Below are 22930 nucleotides of genomic sequence, written 5' to 3' on the forward strand. Positions count from 1 at the left end.
GTGCACTACAGTCATCCCGAGCTCTTCCCCTTGCTACCGGAAGTATCTGAAACCAAAACTGAAAACTGTAAGCACGAAGCTTAGTGAGTCTCCCCAAACTACCACATACCATACACATAATCACATAATCACATAATAACATATCATGGGCCTTTCCCGTTACATCGGACTCCGCCCGGCATCGGACAATGTCCGACATCGGGCCCCGCCCGGCATCGAGAAAAGCTCGGTATACATATAAACATATTTAAAAATACACATAAATAATCACATAACATAAACATATAAACATTCCTCGAGCCCTGCCCGACATTGGGCCGAAATCCAGAAGCATATAAACATTCCTCGGGCTTTGCCCGACATCGAACTGAAGTCCGGAAACATACAAAACAGACACATGCAAGAATCATGAAGACATCAAGCATACAAATATTCCTCAGGAACTGCCCGACATCGGATCGGAATCCAGAAACATATAAACCTACATCGGGCACTGCTCGACATCAGACCTTGGTCTGAAACATACTAGCATACATATACGGGCCGACATTGGTGCCTTCGACCCCTTCATACATGAGGAAACTCACCTCGCAAAGCTGAATGCGGAATCTCATGGTAAGGAATCTCTACAGCTGCTCCGACGACTCCCCGACTATCATTATCACAATAACACTTGGTAAAAATCCAATAATCCTTCTTAGGGTAAAATGACCATTTTACCTCTGGTCTAATTTGGACCATAACCTAGGCCTAATTCCATAACATCCATGGTCCAATTCTATCTAACATTTCCAAGCCCACTAATGGCCTAATTTTCTAAATTGGGCCCAACTTTCTAAATTGGGCCCAACTCCTCAAATGGACCTTCTCTTAATCCTCAAATGGACCCTCTGGTCCGGTCATAGATCATTGGACCCTCCGGTCCGGTCTAACTCGTTGGACCCTCCGGTCCGGTCTGTTTGAGCCTTCCGGCCTCATAAATCGTCGGACCCTTCGGTCCAGTCTGTAACACTCCGTATACCATAAATCACAAAGAAATAATGCATAGCATAAGGCATAATAACACGATACTCAATGTAAGCACATAAGACCTTCCGGTCACACATAACTACCACTCAAGGTAAAGTATAGTGAGAAGACTCACCTCGGCTAGCAGGTGAGCAAATAACCTCGCGCTCGGATCTCGAACTAGCCTCCTCCTAACACAAAGGATGAATATCTCTTATTAATACTCTTTTCACGACTCAGATAATCGAAGGCGGTTCTTTCTCTTTCTAACTCTTTAAAGTGGGTAAAACACCATTTTACCCCTCCAAGGTCTCTATCACATATGTTGACCAAAACCCCAAAATCAACAGAAGTCAAACTCGAGTCAACAGTCCAAGTTTGACCCGACTCGTCGAGTGCACTCCTGCGACTCGTCGAGTCCCCTCGTATCCTCAGAAGTCTCAAAAGTCTAGCTCAACTTGCCGAGTTGACCCCCAACTCTCCGAGTTATCGCACGATCCATCCATCGGGACAAACCCTCACCGACTCGTTGAGTCAGGTCATGGACTCGGCGAGTCCCTTTGATCTGATTTCTCATTCGGACGATTTCAACCAGATCTATCACTCTAAACTATAGATCTATCATCCCAAGGCTCAATAATTACGTAAAGCTTCGATCTTTATGTTCATACATGATGCTATTGCTTCAAAACGCCAATACATGCTCTTCATGAAGATTTTTGCTCATCAACCCTCATTTGGACCACTAAAGCTGAGGCACCTAGCCTCCAAGGACCTCACAAGGTTCAAATCTGAGGTTTCCCCCCTCAGATCATGTCTCACTTAGCTCATAAGCACAAAAGAAGGGGAGTTAAACCCTAAAAACTCTGAAGATCATGAGGTCCAACCAAAATAGAAGAAAGGATGCAAGATTATACCCCATACAACAGTCCCATGTGAAGAAATGCTAGATCCACAGCCCCCATCTCGTTCCTTGCTTGAATCATGCTCTTTTCCTTCCATAAAACCCACCAAAATACTTGATTTCATCATAAGAACTCTCCCATGGCTCCAATGGCGATTTAGGGTTTCTCACAGGAGATATGAGGCGCATCCAAGGTCATAAGTTCCTTTAAATAGGCTCCAACCCCAGAACTTAGGGTTTTCTCTGCCCAGTACCTACTCGGCGAGTCCATCCTTGGACTCGTCGAGTCCGCTCATTAAATCCACGTGCTCACTCGACGTGACTCGGCGAGTCAGACCTTCGACTCGCCGAGCCCCTCCTAAATCTTCAAAATTGAAACATGAACTATCATACCCGAAATTCTGGATGTTACAGATTTGAACCATAAAAATCCATTCTTGGGACCTAAAAATGTCCAAAACTCCGTTAAAATAGATCTAAGCATACATGAGGCAAGTTGTGAGCTTTTTACCTCAAATGAGTGCTAAGTGGTGGTGCTATCTCAGATCCTTGAGCTCAAGCTACTCAAGTTCTTCTTCTTCAACTTCTTCTTTCTCCTTCCAAGGTTCAAAACACCACAATGAGCTTCACAAGAACAAAATCACACAAAGATGAGGAAAGGTAGGCGTTCTAGGGTTTCTGAGGTTGAGAGGCTGGTAAGGAGGCTAGGGTTTGAGAGATAATGTTGTATTTATATGGCTTAAACCCTCAAAATTAGGGTTTTGAGTCTGATTGCGTACATTGCGCGTACGCGCATGAGCCCCCCGCATCCAATGTTGCACTACGCCCCGCGTACGCCAAGCTTACGCCCAACGTACGTCTTCAGGTAGCCCACTAACTAACGACCCACTCACTTAAGGACCAACTCAATAATCCAACCTTAATCTCAAAGTCCAACAATTAATTATAAAGAAATTAAATAATTATCATTACCTCAAGTCACGGGTGTTACACATAATATATTAGATGAAGATAGAATACAAAAGTATGATTAGATGTAAATGGTATTATGTTGAATACCCATAAGATTTAGATGAACATAGATTATGATTATATATTTTATATTCTTATGAATGAGTATGTATGTATGTTTAGATAATAATGGTATTATGTTTAATACCAACATGTTATGAGACGAAGATTTAGAGTACTTAATGAATTAAGGACTAGATTGATAGTAGAAGATCTCTTAATGAAACGATAAGATAAAACATTATGTGACAAGTGATATGTAAGACTATAGCATTTACATGAAAGATTATGAGAATCTAGAAAGATGATTCATTCGGGAATGAGATGATGATTCCTTCCGGAATAAAATTATGTGTAGTTAGAGAAGATTGAAAAAGGTTCCCATGAGTGGAACAAAGTAAGAGGTTTCTTCTAAAGAACCTTGATAAGTAATCTGTAGATGATTATGAGTAGAGAATCCGTAAGAAATCATTATAATCCACGAGGGATTCAAGAAAAGAAAAGTTGCCAAAGAATCCGCAAGGGATCAAAGTGAGAGGACTAGATGATTGTACACCTGTAAGTTAGAACTATGTTGTCCTCCTATATGATAGATGAATCTATCATATGTGATTAGATCGTTTGGGTCTAAATGAGAATAGAATGGCAAAACATGAGAATTTGAGAATAGAGAAGTAGACTACAATATGAGAAGAGTAAAGAGAAGGGAAGAGAATATAAGAGAAGATGAGTATTAGATGAAATGATAAAAGAGCATGGAAAGAGATAGGAGGAGATGAGAAAGTATGAGAAGGTAAGAATAGAGTATGAGAAAAGGTGAAGATAGAGTATGAGAAGAATATGAGGTGAGATGAGAAGATGTGTAGACCTAGTAAGAGAAGTGCATGAGGTAAGATGAAGATAGCGTAACAGTATGAGAAAAAGTGAATATAGAGTATGAGATAAGATGAGAAGGGGGTGAAGATAGATTATGAATAAAGTATGAGATGGGATGAGAATAAGTGTTAATAGAATAAAAGAGTATAGAAATAGAAGAATAGAAGATGAGATTAAAATTATAGGGTATGAGAAGAAATAAAAGAATGGTAAAGTATGAGAAGGAGAGAAGAGAGTAGTAGAGATTATGAAGACATGAGAATAGAATGATGTATAACTCACCAGACGTGTGGTCTGATGTATATTTTCATGTGTTGCAAGTTCAGGTTGTAGTCGTTGTACGAGAGGAGATAAAAGCACCAAGGACTTAGACTAGAAGTAGATTTTATTTTTGATATTTCCTTGTTACTTTAAATTGTGGTTATGATTTATTATAAACTCGATAATATCCTGGGATGAAAATTAATTTTGAGATTTAGAATTCCTCACGTTTTGTAGAAAAACTATGATAAATCACCAGAATATTTATTGAGAAAAGTTGGGTGGTTACATCAAAACACATGATCAAGGCAGCAGAAACAAAACACAAACCTATGTTTACATGCACCATAGGATCTAGGTTTTCTAGTTAAAGCAACCTACTTTCAAAACTAACCAAAAAATGGAATACTAACCTTTTTGTTGCTTTGATTGCGATCTCGTAATTGGTAGCTCTAGCGACACATGAAGGACCCAAAGTAGAATCCTATGAATGTAGTCAGACCCACAACTACAAGAAGCTAATAAGGATTGATCCTAGATTAGGGTTTTGTGAAAAGTAAATAACCTTATGAGATGAGTTATAATTTTGGCAAAGAGGAGAGAGGGAGAGAGTATGACCAGCTTTGAGAAGGAATCAGTTGTCAGGGTTTGATCCCTACTTGTATATTTATAGGCATCAGATAAATCTTTAAGTGATTCAATCTCTTAGGATAATCCTTACTTTATTCAAAAATATGCCTTATCCCTATCCAAGGGATAAGTAGAACTGTCTCGTGCAACTCTCTAGGAGCTTCTAGAATATTCCAATTAATCTTTACGAACTAATTAATATTCAAGCCCTTTACATAATTGAAACTTGTAATTAATTACAAAATAATTTTGAACTAATTTATTAATTACTTGATAAATTAATAATTTATTTTTCTCTATCTTCTTATAACTACTTGTGTTATGAGGCCAACCCAAAATGATCTGATATTATTAGAAATATTACCAAACAGTTAATGACATCAGATACTATTTCTAACAATATGCACTGAAATCACAATAATATTGCAATTAAACTGGAAATCTTAGTTAGAAGAGAAAGGAAAAGAGAAATGAGGGAGGAGGATCACAAATTGTCGCCATTGATGATCGATTTCGTCGCATGTATAGTCGAATCCGTCGTCAGTGGTGGTTCCTGGTGGCGTGGTGGTAGAATCGACGAGGATTGAGCTTCAATCAATGATTCGTCGTTCGAAATCGTTGGAGCGAAGGAAGGGTTAAAGATAGTCGCATAAAATGGAAATGATACAGGAAAGGCCTGATATAGACGATGAGTTTTAGCGACGGCAGGAAATAGCGACAATAGAAGGAATTATTGGTGACTCTTTGTCGTAAATGGAGAGAATATGTTCGCGGTCAATTTTTTAGGGTATTAGCGGCGACAAAATCGCCGCTATTGGTGTCGCCGCTAATACCCACGTATGAGGATTAAAAACCAAACGTTGGATAGATGTAAGTAATCAATGGATGGGGTGAACCTTGGAACCATCATACAGATCACGAATCATGGTTTTACTACCATTAGCGGGGATATTAAAACGCGAAATTCATATATCGTCATTATCACCGCTAATGGTGGTATTTCTTGTAGTGTATATTAGGAACTTCTCTTTTGGTGAAGAAGATGATGACAACACCAAGATTTGATTATGACCACAACAAGATTCTTGATTGGGCTAAGATTTTTTTAATTTTGAACTTCTATTTTGATTTCTTGAAATGTTTGAAACCCGAACAGTTGAATTGGTTATGCTCGTTTTTTAGATTTTCGAACTGGGCTCTTTCTTCAGATTTTCGAATTGGGCACCAAAAGTATATTTATACCAAACATTCGATTAAAGACGACACTCCCAACTTACAAAATTAAGGAAAACAATTTCTTTGTATGGTTGAATTTTATGTTCATTTTATAAATAGTATAATTGGGATTATTTGTTCAATTTAGTGCTTGAAATTAATAGCCTTTTCTCCTTTTGTGAAAAAAAAAATGCAACAAAAATACTCACACATACCTAATCTAAGATTAAAATGATAATTAAATACTTTTAAAATCGTATATTAGTTTTTGCTTGTAAAATTGGCTTAGCAAAACTACAAACAAGTTCATAGTAGAATACAATTTCACATTTTTAGAAAGTGATATATAGAAGTTCACAGATAGTAGCTTCTCGTCCATCCACACCTTTTTTTAAAAGTGATGTATATATAAACCATTCTAATTTAAAAACCCTACTCACTTGTAGCATTGCAATTAAGAAATAGCAATGTAGACTCATTTATTTGTGTTATATAACATATTACTTTCAATTCTCTCTATCATATGTGTCCAATTACTCGAAAAAACTTCCGCCGGAAAAGTCATGCAAACACAGCGACGGAATATTCTTTCGCTAATCCAAAAATACAAGTTGATGAAACGTTATTATGATATAACTTTTAAAGAAAAAAAATGCAAACACGCTACTGTTATCGACATCTTGCGAGAACCACGTCTACTCGATAAATTCCACCTCAGCATTAATAAATTTCAAATCTGTATCTTTATTCCCTTAAATTTTTCCTATAAATATCGTAGTCAGCTTTTTTATCCAAATCACATCCACCTCAGCATCAATAAAATTTCATATGAAGGCTTCTCTTTCTGATCTTGAAAACCCAATCACCTCCTCCGCCCTTCCTTACTCCTACGCCCCATTGCCTGACGGTGATCAACCAGCCGGAAATGACCCCACCATCCGCCCATACATAAAGACAGCTCTCTTTCTGTTGTCTGTGTTCTTAGCCGTTAGCTTTTTAGGGTTCCTGTTCGCCGGAGACGGGCCTGTACTTAACAAAAACTTGAACAGCAAGGCCGTGCCTTTCACGTCGGTGTTGCTGGAAAAGGTAACGCCGTTGTCACGTGGGGTGGAGAAAGGTGTATCGGAGAAAGCTTTTCATCCATTGTTGGGCGCAGATAATTCGTATCCATGGAGCAACAACATGTTGGATTGGCAAAGAACTGCCTTTCACTTCCAACCCAAGAAAAACTGGATGAACGGTAAATTATTTTTTTCTTAATTACATACATAAACAAAATGTCTTAATTTCAGAGTTTAATAAAACATCACGAATGTGGTTAGCAATGATTTATGGTAATTTGTTTAGTAACTAATAACTACTTCTTTTGTTTTCTTTGGCATTAATATTGTTCCTGATGGGGATTCTGATTCTCTCTGCAGATCCTAATGGTAAGTCCAACCATTGTATATTTATGCATTAACTTAACTTCTCCTTCATCTTTATTTTTCTATAACTTAAAGTGAATTATATATTTGTTTTCTGGTAGCAATCTTTTGACAATTTTATCTCAAAAATATACTTTCAGCTCCGGTTTTTTACAATGGATGGTACCATCTGTTCTATCAATACCACCCCGAAGCTCCGGTGTGGGGCAAAATCGTTTGGGGCCACGCCGTTTCCAAGGACCTCATCAACTGGCGCCACCTCCCCATCGCCATGGAAACCGATCAGTGGTATGACGAAGAGGGTGTCTGGACTGGTTCCGCCACCATCCTTTCCGATGGTCAACTTGTCGTACTTTACACCGGATCCACCAACGAATCCCTCCAGGTCCAGAACCTAGCGTATCCGGCCGACCCATCTGACCCGCTCTTAATCAATTGGGTCAAATACCCAGGAAACCCGGTTCTCTTCCCACCACCCGGTATCGATAATGATGATTTCCGTGACCCGACAACCGCATGGAAGACTCCAGACGGAAAATGGCGATTCACAATCGGTTCTAAAATCAACAAAACCGGTATTTCGTTGGTTTACGACACGGAGGACTTCAAAACCTTTGAGATTTTAGACGAGTTGCTCCATGCTGTTCCGGGTACGGGTATGTGGGAATGCGTTGACTTTTACCCGATATCAATGCTAGGCGAAAATGGTCTTGACACGTCAGTAGATGGGACTGGGGTGAAACATGTTGTCAAAGCCAGCATGGATGCTGACCGAAATGACTATTATGCCATCGGTACTTATGATGCGTACAAAGGAAAATGGACCCCGGATAGTCCTACATTAGATGTCGGCATTGGGTTGAGATACGATTATGGAATATATTACGCCTCCAAAACATTCTTCGACCAAAACAAACAAAGAAGAGTTTTGTGGAGTTGGATTAAAGAGACAGACACCGAAGCCTCCGACATTAGGAAGGGTTGGGCCTCTCTCATGGTTCGTTTTCCTAACAATTAAATGTTACAACTTACAAATGGTAAAAACTTTTAAATTTTTTTTATTATATTCTCTCCTTACAGGGGGTTCCTAGAACAATTGTGTTTGATAAGAAAACTCTAAACAATATAATCCAATGGCCAGTTGAAGAGATCAACCGATTACGAACAAATCTAACAGCTTTCAAGGATGTCGTGGTAGAAGCCGGCTCACTCATCCCTCTTAACTTGCCTTCAGCATCTCAGGTAATTAATATGTTTTTTTTTTTTGTGTGTATGAGCGTTGAACATTTATAAAAATATAGTAGCTAATATGGCACACTAACACTACTATTGGGTTATTTATTGACTAAAAGGCTTTGTATTGAACTTTACACAGCTAGACATCGTGGCTGAATTTATAGTGGATAAGAAGACAATGGAGGTACTGAACGGAGCTGATACTTCATATGATTGTGCCAAAAGCGGTGGAGCCACACAACGTGGTGCATTGGGACCATTCGGTTTTTCAGTCCTTGCAAACGAAGGTCTAGCTGAACACACCCCTGTGTATTTCTATATTGTAAAAGGAGTTGATGGGAATCTTAAAACGTTCTTTTGTGCTGATCAATCGAGGTCATCAAATGCTAATGATGTCGATAAGTCAATTTATGGGAGCATTGTCCCAGTTCTCAAAGGTGAAAAGTTGTCAATGAGAATATTGGTGGATCATTCGATAGTTGAAAGTTTTGCTCAAGAGGGACGGACATGTATTACTTCGCGTGTTTATCCAACAAAGGCGATCAACAACAATGCTCAATTATTCTTGTTTAACAACGCTACCGCCACTAAAGTTACTGTTTCAGTCAACGTATGGCAAATGAATTCTGCGTTTGTTTAGTTAGATGTTAAATCTATTTATTTGTTCTATAATCTATACTTGTTTAAAGTCCTTCAAGAGTGGGAAAACAAATCCCTCAATTCCTTTTGTTTGTGATGATAATTTCGGTATCTTGTTTTTATATGAGAAAAACAAAAAAAGAAATAAAAAACCCATAGAAAAGAGTCTTGTTGTAAACTATACTGTGTAAATAATTTTTTTAAATTTTAGGTTATTTTTCTATACTTGTACCTTATTTCAGTAGCAACAATTTAAATGTATTATGGATGTGGTTTGACTTTTAGAAAAAGTAGTTATGTGATATTCTCTCTGGCGATTATATATATTTCAAAATGTTAGTTTTTAAATTATGACATTTCAAAATATTGTTAGTTTTATGTGTTTTACCCCCATGTAATTATATATATCAAAATGTTAATTACATAATTCATTCAAAAATACTCCTTTCTCCCGATTTATGCACCAATAATTTTTTTCTCAATTTATGCAACCAATATTTTTTTAATCACTTTTAATTAAATCTAAAATTAGAAGTTTTACATAGACGTAGTGGATAAATGTTAGCTAGTATCACAACTTAGCTAATGTGACAGTTAATCATTTGTAACTACCAAGGGTAGTTTCGTCATTTTCTATTTTCTAGTTGTTACAAGTTAGTTAGAAGCTTTTGATGTATAATTTTATTTTCTGTACATATATGTAATAGTCGAGTTCTTGTTGAGTTAGTTAATGAGAAGAAGATCTCTTCCAGTCATTCATTTTCTCTCTCTCAAACCGATCTTATGTCAACATGAACATGGTATCAGATTTGATCCTTTTCTTCCGCATCTTTATCAAATTTCAATTCGTTTGATTCAATTGACCGAATCATTCTTTGTTATTTCTTCATTTCATCATGTCGTCATCTGAAAATTTTCCCAATTCAACTAATTTTGTTGATCTTTCCAATCCATATCATCTTGGATCTTCAGATAATCCAAGCTCTGTTTTAGTTTCAAACGTTTTTTCTGGTGTTGGCTTCTCAGCATGGAAACGATCTATGATCATTGCTTTATCATCCAAGAATAAGCTTGGATTTCTTGATGGTTCCATTTCTCAGTCATCTTCTACATCTTTTACATATGCCAATTGGTATCGAGTTAATTCCATGGTTACAAGTTGGATTCTCACTTCTCTACATCGCAATATTGCTGAAAGCGTTTTGTTTCTTCAATCTGCTCACGAAATTTGGAAAGAATTAACTCAACGATATGAACAATCTGATGGTGCTCTCATTTATCAGATTCAACAACAACTCTACTCCTTATCTCAATGATCAGATGATTTCTCAACCTATTTCACTAAGCTCACGTAGATTTGGGATGAAGTTCGTATAGTTCAAGGAATTCTGGAATGCACCTATGCTGCTTTTGCAGGTATTCTCAAATATTTGGATGATAACGACTATATCAACTATTAATGGGGTTAAATGATAGCTATAAAGTGCTTCGAGGTCAGATCTTGATGATGAAGCCCCTACCTACTGTTTCAACTGTCTACTTAATGATAATCCAGGAGGAACGCCAAAGAGATATTAATCTGCCATCTGCTATTAGTGTTGATGCCATTGTAATGAATGTCTCAAATAGTCAATCATCTATTTTTTCAAAGAAATCCCTTGTTTGTGCTCACTGCAAGAAAAATGGCCATTCCAAATCTAAGTGCTATCGCTTAAATGGCTTTCCATCAAACTTCAAGTTTACAAAGTCCAAAAAGGAGGAGCCAAAGTCATCTGTTCAACTTGCAACCACTGAATCTGTTTCTTGTCTTTCTCAAGAACAATATCAACAACTCATTCAATTGCTCCATCAAGAAAATGTTCAACCATCTGTTTCTTGTTTTGTCAACTCATCAGTGATAGAAGGAGCCATGAATTCTAATGGTAAACCCTTTTCTTTTGCACATTTTTCTTCTAATGTGTATAAATCATCTGCATACCTTCAGCCACATTTATCTTTCATCATTGACACTGGAGCCACAGATCATATGTGCTCTAACAGTGATCTTTTCTTGTCCATGTCTAAATTTCCACAGTCTCATTCAATTGGGCTGCATAATGGTCATCATCTCTCCATTTCTCATTATGATGATATACAAATTCATGACTCTATTGTTTTGCAGAATGTCTTGTTCGTTCCATCATTTTAGTATAATCTTGTTTCTGTTACAAAACTCACTTCCCAACTATAAACTTTTGTTTTGTTTACTGATGAGAATTATCTCATGCAAGACCCCTCATCGAAGAGTAGCATAGCTCTTGGAATTTTGGGGAAAAGAATCAATGATCTATATGTCTTTGATTTTCATCATCTTAAGCAAAATCTTTCTTATTGTTTTTTTGTTTCTAGTTTATTTCCTAGAACATTTTCTCATGTATTCAGTTCTTGTTCCAATAATATGTTGTGGCATAACAGATTTAGTCATGTACCTTTGTTAAAACTCAAATCCTTATTTTCTCTTTCTTCACATGCCAATGATGCTTCTAATGAACATTGTTTGACTTGTGCTCAAGCTAAGAAATCTAGATTGCCTTTCCCACATAGTGTTTCTACTTCTAAAGTTCTATTTGACTTAAAACATGTGGATGTATGGGGACCTTATAAACATCACACACATGATGGTTATAAGTACTTTTTAACCATTGTTGATGACTTCACACGTCATACAGGGATTCATTTACTCAATCAAAAGAGTTATGCTTTTAGTTTGCTTCAAGCTTTCATTCAAATGATTAAAACCCAATTTCATGTTGTGGTTAAATGTGTTCGAACTGATAATGCAATGGAGCTTGGTTCCAATAATTTTGTACAACTATACTTTCAAGAACAAGGAATCTTACATCAAAAGTCTATTGCTTATACCTCAACAAAATGGATTAGTTGAGAGAAAGCATAGACACATTTTGGAAGTGGCAAGAGCACTATATTTTCAATCAGGAGTTGGAACCGCTTTTTGGGGAGAGTGTGTGAAAACTGCAGTGTACTTGATTAATCGCACACCTTCTAGTGTTCTTCATAACAAGACTCCATTTGAACTACTGTTTAATACAACATCATCATGGGATTTCCTTAAAACATTTGGATGCTTGTGTTTTGCTTCATCAATTCCAGCTGGGCGTGACAAATTTATGAGTAAAGCTTATTCATGTGTTTTTATAAGTTATCCATTTGGTCAAAAAGCCTATAAATTGCTCAATCTCATTACCAAAACAATCATAATTTCACGAGATGTGAAATTTTTTGAGAATATCTTCCCACTTCATAGCTTAAAAGATTCCTCTTTCAAACAAAATCCACCATCATACATGCCTTTGAATGAACAAGACATTTCTTCTTCTACATCACCAACTCCAACATCATCCGTAGATCATTCTCATTGTAATAATGATCAAGTCCTAATGAGAACTACTAGAATTCATGGACCACCATCTTATTTGCAAGATTATATTTGTAACAATGTTACTTCCACTACTGATACTGCTTTCTGTGTTCATACAATTACCAATTATTGTGTCAATCCACAAATTCCAAAAATACCATTTTGTCCTACTTCTACTAAATCCTCCTATGCTTTTCATACTTCTACTATTGATCCTGAACCAACCTTTTATCATCAAGCTAAAGTAATTCCTCAATGGGAAGATGCAATGAAACTTGAGTTAGATGCTATGCAAGCTAATGACACATGGGACATTGTTAAACTGCCAAAAGGGAAAAGACCAATTGCTTGTAGATGGGTTTATAATGTGAAGTATCGTGCTGACGGTTCTATAAAAAGGCACAATTCCTGATTAGTTGCTAAAGGCTTCCTTCACACAGAAAGAGGGTATAGACTACCATGAAACATTTTTCCCTATGGTCAAATTTACAACAACTAGAAGTCTTATTGCTTTAGTTGTAAAAAACAAGTGGCACATACATCAATTTGATGTTAATAATGCATATTTGCATGGGGAGCTACATGAAGACGTTTAAATGAAGCTTCCACCAGGTTATGAAGCTTCATATCATTCTCTTGTATGTCGATTAAAGAAGTCACTTTATGGATTGAAACAGGCCATCAAAGAATGGTATTCAAAGTTATCATCTTCTTTACAGGTTCAAGGATTTTCTCATTCACACAATGATTATTCTCTTTTTCTAAAGAAAACTACTTCATCTATTGTCATTGTTGTCATTTATGTTGATGACATATTAGTTACCGGGAATAACATTGAGGAAATTCAAAGTTTGAAAACTTTTCTTGACCAGGAATTCAAGATTAAGGACTTGGGCCTTATTTATTATTTTTTGGGGATAGAGTTTGACAAGATTGACATAGGAATGGTAGTTCATCAAACAAAATTTATCAATGAATTGTTAGCATCCTATGAAATGCCTGATTCTACAACCAAATCCACTCCTTTGCCACTCAATGTCAAGTTGCTACCTGTTATGAGTGATCCTATTCCTGATGCAACTATCTATTGACAATTGGTGGGGAAACTTAATTTTCTACTTCATACACGCCCTGACCTTGCATTCACCGTTCAATACCTTAGTCAATTCAACAAAACTCCATGTCAAGAACATTATCAAGCTGCATTACATGTTCTTCAATACTTGAAATGCACTTTTTATTAAGCTCTCTACTTTAACAACAAGTCTTCTTATCAAATAGAAGCTTATTGTGACTCTGATTGGGCACCCTGTCATGTTACTCGTAGGTTTGTAAGTGGGTATTTTATCATGTTTGGAGGATCACCTATCTCATGGAAGTCTAAAAAACAAGTCACAATTTCGTTGTCATCAGCTGAAGTAGAATACCGCTCAATATGCAGAGTCACATCAGAACTTGCATGTATTAGCAGACTTTATGAAGAATTTGAGGTCCCAAATGTCACTCCAATTCCTCTAAAATGTGATAATAGGGCTGCTATCTACATTGCTTCTAATACTGTTTATCATGAGAGGACTAAGCACATCGAAATAGACTGTCATTTTGTTCGTGAGAAAGTACAATATGATCTTATTAGCTTATCACATGTCTCTACTAATTATAAAAAAGCTGACATTCTCACAAAGTCTCTTCCTAGAAACAAACATATTGATGCTACATTCAAGCTTGGTTTTCTTAAGATGGATCCAAGCTTGCGGGGGGCTGTTAGCTAGTATTACAACTTAGCTAATGTGACAGTTAATCATTTCTAACTACGAAGGGTAGTTTCGTCATTTTCTATTTTCTAGTTGTTACAATTTAGTTAGAAGTTTTTGATGTGTAATTTTATTTTCTGTACATATATGTAATAGTCGAGTTCTTGTGTAACGCCTGGTTTCCTAGTATGCATTTAACTCATTTATTTATTTATTTTGAAAGAGGAACTCGACGAGTCGGTGGCCCTAACTCGTCGAGTAGAGGGCAGATTATGTGTGAGGTTTGAGCTATCTACTCGACGAGTCAAGAGCCCTTCACTCGGCGAGTAGATCGGCCAGAGTGAAACCCTAATTTTGGGGTTTTGCACCCTATTAAGCTCCTTAACCCCCACCCCTTGGCCTCATTTCCAGCCTCCAAGTCCTAAATCCTAATCCACGAAACCCTAGAGCATTTTGTGAGTGTGTGAGCCATTCTTGAGTGATTTTTGTGTGTTCTTGAAGCTAGATGAAGAAGAAGGGGCTAGAAGGTTCAAGGAGAAGATAGTAGATCTAGGGATTTCCTCCATCCTCATCACTTTCTGGTAATCAAGTCTCTAACTTGATCATTCATTCGTTAGATATACTTACCTCCACTTTTATGAGGGTTTTGGTCCAAGAACCTTGGTCTTTGGGATTTGGACATCCCAAGTGACTTCCATTTCAGATCTGGAATCTAGAAGGGGTTCCATAGCATAAAGGTGCAAACTTTATGACCATTGAAGCCCCATGCAAGCTTAAAAAGTGTTATTATGGTCTTTTTAGCCATAAAAGGCCATGCATGGAAGGAAAGCTTGGAACTTTACGTGTCCAACTTCTAAGGCCTAGATATATTATAGTGTGCTTTGGTTTAGAGTATTATGGCTTGTGGACCATGATCTATGTTCTAGAGAGTTAGGGTTTGAGCGAAACCCATTAAGAAGGACTAAAAGCGGGTAAAGTTGGAAACTTTACGCTTAAAAGTGTATTCCCAGTGTGTAGGTGAAGTATGGAGTTTGGATCTGAAGGGTAGGAGCTTAATCCATTGAGATGGCTCAATCAGACAGAGGAAATCGGCGAGTCCATAGAGGGACTCGATGAGTTGAGTTGGTTTGTCTCGTTTTAGCTTAAGGTAGAACTCGACGAGTCGGTGAAGGGACTCGACGAGTTAAATCGCTAGATCACGAAAATGAGTATCCTGGGAACTCGACGAGTCGGGGGGGGGGAGACTCGACAAGTTAGATCACGATTTAAGGTTCTAGGAATCGACGAGTTGATGGAGCAAATCGACGAGTTGGGTCAACCAGAAGGTTGACTTTCCCAAGCGTTGACTTTGACCAGGGGTAAAATTGTCATTTTACCTTAAGGAGAATCATCAGGTTTTTGACGAAGTGTTATTGTGATAATAATAGCCAGGGAGTCGTGGGAGCAGCCTTCAGAGATTCCTCACTCGAGATTTCAACAATCAGCTTTGCGAGGTGAGTTTCCTTCAGTAGGAACGGGTCTACGACACCAAGGTCGGCCCGTATGTGTGATATGTTAGTAGCTGAGTGTGGGCGGGGCGCGAATCTGATAGTATTATTTGAGTATAGATATGTGATTGTTTGGTAGAAATAGATATACTTGTTGTCTATGTGATACTTGTATGCATGTCAGATAGCGGAGTGTGGGCGGGGCCCGAATCTCCTAGACAACGGAGTGTGGTTGGGGCCCGGATCTCCTAGACAGCGGAGAGTGGTCGGGCCCGAATCTCCTAGACAGCGGAGTGTGGGCGGGGCCCGAATCTCCTAGACAGCGGAGTGTGGGCGGGGCTCGAATCTCCATGAGAGTGGGCGGGGCCCGTATCTCCTAGTTGCATGTTATGTGTATGGTATGTGGTAGTTTGGGGAGACTCACTAAGCTTCGTGCTTACAGTTTTCAGCTTTGGTTTCAGGTACTTCCACTTGCAAGGGGAAGAGCTCGGGATGACTGCATGACACACACCACAGTTTTTAACCTGGGATGTTTAGACTCTGATGTTTTGACCCGTGATTTTGATACAGTATTTTGATATGATGTTTTGGGGATACATGACTTGTGATTTTATTATGATGTTGATGAATTATGGTTTTCTTAAATGATTTTAAAACAAAAATTTTGGACTGTATTTTTGGGATGTTTCAAGTAGGTATCAGAGCCTTGGTTTGAGGGATTCGGAAACGCTCTCGGGTGTGTCTGAACTCAAAATAAGGAATTGGTATGAAAATTTTCTAAAGAATATCATTTTTATAAAAAAAACTTTGAAAAGAGAAAAGAATTTTGAAAAGAGAAAAGGGTGTGGTGCATGCAATCAGCCGAGCTCAAGTAAGTACTCCCAAAGTGCCCATTTAAGTTTATGTTATGATATGTTTATGAGAACTGCATGCTAGATTAGGACTAAGAATCTAGGAAGGATGCCTTATGTGCCTGTTTTATGTGTATCAGCTTTATGAACTGCATGCTAGTACAGATTAGTCAGTGATATGATGGCATGATTAGGATATGCTTGATTATGTTTACTTGATGCTCGAATGTTGCTTGCTTTGTGCTTTTAGGAGTCTTAGTTATCTTTACTAACTAGTAAACGAATATGTTAAGTTACATATTGCAAGGATTAAATAATTTCAGAAGGTTAGGTCTAGCTCTATTTCGTAGCTCTTGTTTGAGTCCAACCGTTGTAGGGTAGGATCTCTCATTCGAAGAATTCTCTAGTCTTAGTGATATGTAATAGTATTCGCGAGCTAGTTAGGGGAGATAGCAGGGACTTCTTATGCAGCTGATAGCAGAGAGTGGGTTGGTGATTACCATAGGGAAAACCTAGGATGAGATTAGCATGAGAACAACAATAGTAGTAGAAGGGACTTGGTGGAGTCAAGGCAGTTCATGTGGAAAGTACGGATAGATGTGGAAAGTAGTATGGGCCCGTACTACTGAAAGAAGAGGATCCGTACTCGAATCAAGGAAGGCTGAGAGGAATCCAGGAAACTTGTAGTGTGTGAGATCCCACGAGATATAATGAGTATACTAATGTTTGTTATTGTGTATTTTCAGTATGGTGACGCTACGCACTAGACTAGTTGGCACTTCAGGCATTAGTGAGGGATCTGGCTCGGGCTCTGGAGCCGGACAGCTTGATGAGCAGATTAGAGAGTTCATCTCATCTGATATCACACACAACGTTCTAGACCAGACTCCTGTGATCTTTGGATCAATCAAGGAGGGCATTTTGGAGATACTTGATGAGAGGTTGGGTGCATTCTGCACCGAGATGGAGGCCATGCTAGGGGCGCACACACTGAAATTCAGGGAGTTCAGGGCTTGTGGAGCTCCCGATTACCATAGGGCTCGGTATCCCATTGCGAGTACCAGATGGTTGGCGGATGTCGCCAACGCATTCCGCACCAGCAGATGTCCCGAGGGGGACAAGGATCAAATTGCGTCCTGTCTTCTGAAGTACAGGGAACGTGATTGGTGGGAGGAGGTCGGACGAGTCATTGGGGATGATGCGGTTTTAGATGCGATGACCTGGAGCGATTTTTCGGCTAGGTTCAGGGTCGAGTTTGCACCTGTGATTGAGGTGCAACAACTAGCTAGGGAGTTCCAGGATCTCGAGCAGACGACAGATATAGTAGCGGAGATCATCGCCAAGTTTAGGGAGTGGGCCCTTCTCGTTCCGTAGTAAGTGGTGGATGAGGAGATGAAGAAGGCCCGATATCATGAGATGTTGTGAAGTGATATCCGCCAGTTTGTGAGACGCTCCAACTGCAAGACGCTGGAGGCTATGATTGTTAGGGCTCGTGAGAGAGAGATTGATTTAGAGATGGAGAGGAAGAGGAAGCCAGAGACGGTGTCTGGCGTGGAGGGCTCGGGCGAAAAGCCCAAGGTAGATTCCCGGGGGAAGGGCCAGCAGGGCCGAGGCCGCTGCGGCAAGTGTGGCAGGGGCACGAGGGGATGTGTAGGGCGGGTAGTTTGGGCTGCTTCAAGTGCAGCCGAACTGGACATGTCAGCAGGGATTGTACTGCTACCACCACCATCACATCATCTGATCTTATTTGCTTTTAGTGCAATTAAAGGGTCCACAAGAGGTCCCAGTGTCCGAGTTTAGCAGCAGCAGGGAAGGTGGCGGCACCCGCCCTTCTACGTTGAGGACTACAGACGGCCACCATGGCCGGGCAGAGGCACCAGTGGCGAAGAGCAGAGCCTTCCAGTTGACAGCAGACTATGCACGTGCATCTCCTGATGTCATTGTAGGATCGTTCTTAGTGAACGGTATATCAGCTTTAGTACCGTTTGATTCGGGTGCCACTCGATCTTTTATGTCGCTCGTGCTCAGCAAGCGATTCGTAGGAGCTTCGGGGGAGCTGGATTGCCCACTTGATGTTGCGAGGGTTCACAGAAGTTGTACACTACAGTTATTCGATGAGCAGTTTTCAATAGATCTGGTTCCTATTCCTCAGCAAGGGAATAAGGTTATAGTGGGTATGGATTGGTTGAGCCCCAATGGGGGCAGTGATTGACTGCGAGCAGCAGCTAGTGAGGATTCAGACTTCTAGTGGGAGAGGGTTAGTGATACAGGGCAAGAGGCCGTAGGGTGGATTGACTCTATGCTCTGCAGCGAGAGTGAGGCGCTACCTTCAGTAGGGTTGCACAAGTTATGTTGCTTATGTCATGGATACCCGGGATAAGGGTAAGGCTACAATCAATGATGTGCCGGTAGTGCGAGAGTACCCAGACGTATTCCCGGAGGATTTACCTGGGATACCTCCGGAGAGACAGGTCGAGTTCAGGATTGACCTAGTCCCTGGTGCGGCTCCGGTAGCCAAGGAACCATATCGGTTGGCTCCTCCCGAGATGCATGAGTTGTCTACGCAGCTGCAAGAGCTGCTAGACAAGGAATTTATCAAGCCGAGTAGTTCGCCATGGGGAACCCCAATCCTATTTGTGAAGAAGAAGGATGGGTCGCACCGGATGTGTATAGACTACCGGGAGCTGAATAAGGTAACGATGAAGAACCGTTATCCCTTCCCGAGGATTGATGATTTGTTTGACCAGCTATAGGATGCATCTTGGTTCTCCAAGATTGATCTGCGATTGGGTTATCACCATATGCGAGCCAGAGATGAGGACGTATAGAAGATAGCTTTTAGGACTCGTTATGGACACTATAAGTTTGTGGTGATGCCGTTTGGGCTCACCAATGCTCTAGCCGCGTTCATGGATCTCATGAACCAAGTGTGCATACCGAAGCTGGATTGGTCTTTGATCGTTTTCATTGATGATATCTTGGTCTATTCCAAGACTCAGGAGAAGCATGAGGAGCACCTGAGGGAGGTGCTGGAGACACTGAGGAGGGAGAGACTTTTTGCAAAGTTCTCCAAGTGTGAGTTCTGGTTACACGAGGTGCAGTTTCTTGGGCATCTTGTCAACCAGAAGGGTATTCAGGTCGATCCGGCCAAGATAGAGGCTGTGATGTAGTGGGAGGTTCTGAGGTCTCCAACTGAGATTTGAAGTTTTCTTGGTCTAGCGGGTTATTATTGGAGATTCATCCAGGATTTCTCCAAGATCGCTGTTCCTTTGACCCGACTGACCAAGAAGTCGGTGACATTCCGCTGGAAGCCTGTGTTGGATATAGTGTCTAAGTCCATAACTTTATTTGGTATGTACTTGACCCGACCCGGCATGGTCCATTTGGGTTGCATGGCATTGCAATACTTGGATAGACAAAATGAGAGAAAGTACACTTGTGATTATTAATATATTATAAGTTCTAATATATTAATAATAGTATTATTTAATTAGTATTGATCAAGTATTAATCTAGTATTAATTTGGTGATCAAAGTGAGACTAATTAAATATATAGGGTTGATTATGACAATCATCAATTCTTTTATGGTGGATTAATGATCCATGGTTTATGGGTTTGGTTATAATCATATGGAGCTCCATGGATAGTCCATGGGAGTTACAAACCCATGGGTCATGAGGAATGAAGAGTCATGACAATTACGGTTTACATTTGTAACTCCTAATTATGACACACTATAAAAGAAACCCTATAGCATGCAAAATGGGCACTAGAGTGTTTCTAGAGAGGGCATAACCGATTTTCAAGTGTAAGAATTATTCTCTCAAGTTATTCCAAGTTTTGTGGTGTTGTGTGAAGCATTTGAGGCACAACATTTGGGGTGCTAGGCTCACAAAGTCTTGAAGGAATCCAAGCAACAACAAGGTATGTATTTCTAATAGTATTATGTTTTATGTAATCCCCATGCCATGCTAGTTAGGAAATAACCTTGAAAACGAAATTTGCATGTATATAGAGAAAACATAGATTCAAGGTTATTAGGGTTGCATGTACACTTAGGAAGTGTTAGAATGCTCAAAACCCATCAGTGGTATCAGAGCCTAGGATTGTTTTCTGTATACTTGATGCAAAACTGCTTAAAAATCGAAAATTCTGCACTCTGACGACTGGACTCGCCGAGTCCATGGGGAGGACTCTCCGAGTCCATGAACAAATTCATCTTACTCGACGAGTAGAATAATGCACTCGACGAGTAGGAGCGTGCTGGGTAGTTTTTTCGAAGTTTTGTTGCTGGAAATGGATTAAGATCATTATCCCAATCTGTTTTGGACTTGTAAAATCTGTTTTTCAAAATGATAATGATTATGTTAACCCATTTTACATGATTTTTATCAATTTTCAAGTATTGTATATGTTTATATGATTTTCTTGAAATTGCTTGACATGAATTTGTGTTCATATGAGTTTAGAAGATCATAGGAATTATGTGTAACCTCCATGTGTGTTTAATTCATGATCTTAATGGCTATGATGGTGTCCATAACTTCTCCTCAAGTTATGGATAACCAAAAGTCACTTCTTTTAATTATGATTAAAGAACTAAAGAGGTTTCATAAAAATGAAGAGTCTTCATTTTTTATGAACCATTAAAACTCATAAGTTACAAATTGAAGAGATTGAAGAGACTTGGAATAGTTTCAAATCTTGCCCTCAAGTTTTGGAATTTGAAAAGTCTTACACTTTAATACTTTAATTCCAAATTAAACCTTAGATTTTTAAAAAGTTTAAAAATCAACACTTATACTATTATTATAATTTTATTATATAGATATGTATAAGAATATGTCATTCTTACCGTTAGTAGGCCTCATTCACGAAGCCGGTCTATAAGGGGGGTATAAGGTTGTTGCCTATAAAATGGTGACTTAATGGGTGTCCACTCTCACCCACCGCTTCCTTGATCGGTGGAGGGTCGTTAGCCGAACGGGTAGGATACGACTTTAAATACTCATTAAAAGTATAATGAATTATAAAGTAACTATACATTATAAATTCCCAATCTTAGTTACTTTAGGAAAATGTGAAATTGGTGCTAGCCCATAAAATTACACTTTGTACCTTACCAAGTCGTTAGTGGAGCGTGTGTGGTTAACCGGCACACTAACATGGACTAGTAAGTGTGGCAAAGGGTAACTTGACTTTATTATAGATAGGTGGAGCGTGTGTGGTTAACCGACACATCGATTAGGTAATATTGTTGAGGGTACCAAGTCAATTTGTATGGTTATTCACACCTTGTTTGTGATCCTCGGCATCCCAGTCACAAACTTGAGAGTGCACAATCGAGATTCAAACATGCCATTGAAAGTTCAATGTATCTCAAAAGATCTAGGAGTTTCAAATCCAATTAAAAACTTAATTATATTTCGTTTTTATGGTGGAAATTGGTAAATCGTCATTTACCTAACTTCAACTATTTTATAATTTGGATTACGGCATCCCTCTTCCAGTTATAAATAGGTTGTTGGGTCCTAGCCTTAATATTTCATATTGGGTGTTATATTAAGGACTTTAAATCAACTAACTTGAATTTCTCCCATTATAGATGTCTAGTTTAGACAGCTATGGTCTTCCCAAATCTTTAGGAACAAGCTTCCTAATGAAGATGATATCCCAAATGGCAACCAAGGTGAAAGATCAATCCCTTTGTTGTGCATTAGTGGGACTGGAAATCATACTTCACTTCCTCCACCTCCTCCAATAAATCTCCTTATCCCACAAGTTTCAAGACCTGATAAGTTCTAAGTCACTCAATCCCTATTGGCAAACAAAGTCTATATGTGCTTAGGTCTTGGAGATTAAGTCCCATATTGACAAGCCGGGAGAGCCGGGTGTCGAAGTATCGAGGTAGCTGGCTGTTGACTTGGTTCTTCAGTCACTCCCTGATGACAGATCACGACATGACCCTTAATGATCTTACCTATTTGCTTGATGATGCTGAATCAGCAATGATTTGGAGCATTGGTAAAGCAAAATTTAATTGGAAGATCAACTTCCCAAACTTCCATGGACATTGACAATGGTAACATTGGAGGTCTAGAAAAACTTTTTCTTCCCAATGGAAAGGGATTGGCCATAGTCAACTCGGTTGACCAAATGGTAAAGAGAAAGGCTAAGTCTGTGTACCGTTTCCAAAGAGTCCATATGTTTC

At 39.1% G+C, this 22930-nt stretch overlaps 2 protein-coding genes across 2 annotated transcripts; both read left to right on the forward strand.

The window, feature by feature from the left end:
- Positions 1 to 6713: 6713 nt before the first annotated feature.
- Positions 6714 to 9432, forward strand: LOC145165145 (beta-fructofuranosidase, soluble isoenzyme I-like). Its single transcript, XM_079083816.1, has 5 exons — positions 6714 to 7145; positions 7327 to 7335; positions 7473 to 8329; positions 8413 to 8574; positions 8708 to 9432. Exons 1-5 carry the CDS (start codon positions 6734 to 6736, stop codon positions 9206 to 9208), a joined length of 1941 nt encoding a protein of 646 aa, XP_078939942.1. The 5' UTR covers positions 6714 to 6733; the 3' UTR covers positions 9209 to 9432.
- Positions 9433 to 10103: 671 nt separating this feature from the next.
- Positions 10104 to 10523, forward strand: LOC145163267 (uncharacterized). Its single transcript, XM_079082102.1, has one exon. The coding sequence runs from the start codon at positions 10104 to 10106 to the stop codon at positions 10521 to 10523; it is 420 nt and encodes a 139-aa protein (XP_078938228.1).
- The last annotated feature ends 12407 nt before the right edge of the window (positions 10524 to 22930 follow it).

Source organism: Lactuca virosa, chromosome 3, assembly GCF_052849685.1.
Source record: "Lactuca virosa cultivar CGN04683 chromosome 3, Lactuca_virosa_CGN04683_v6, whole genome shotgun sequence".
In the NCBI taxonomy this organism is placed as follows: domain Eukaryota; kingdom Viridiplantae; phylum Streptophyta; class Magnoliopsida; order Asterales; family Asteraceae; genus Lactuca; species Lactuca virosa.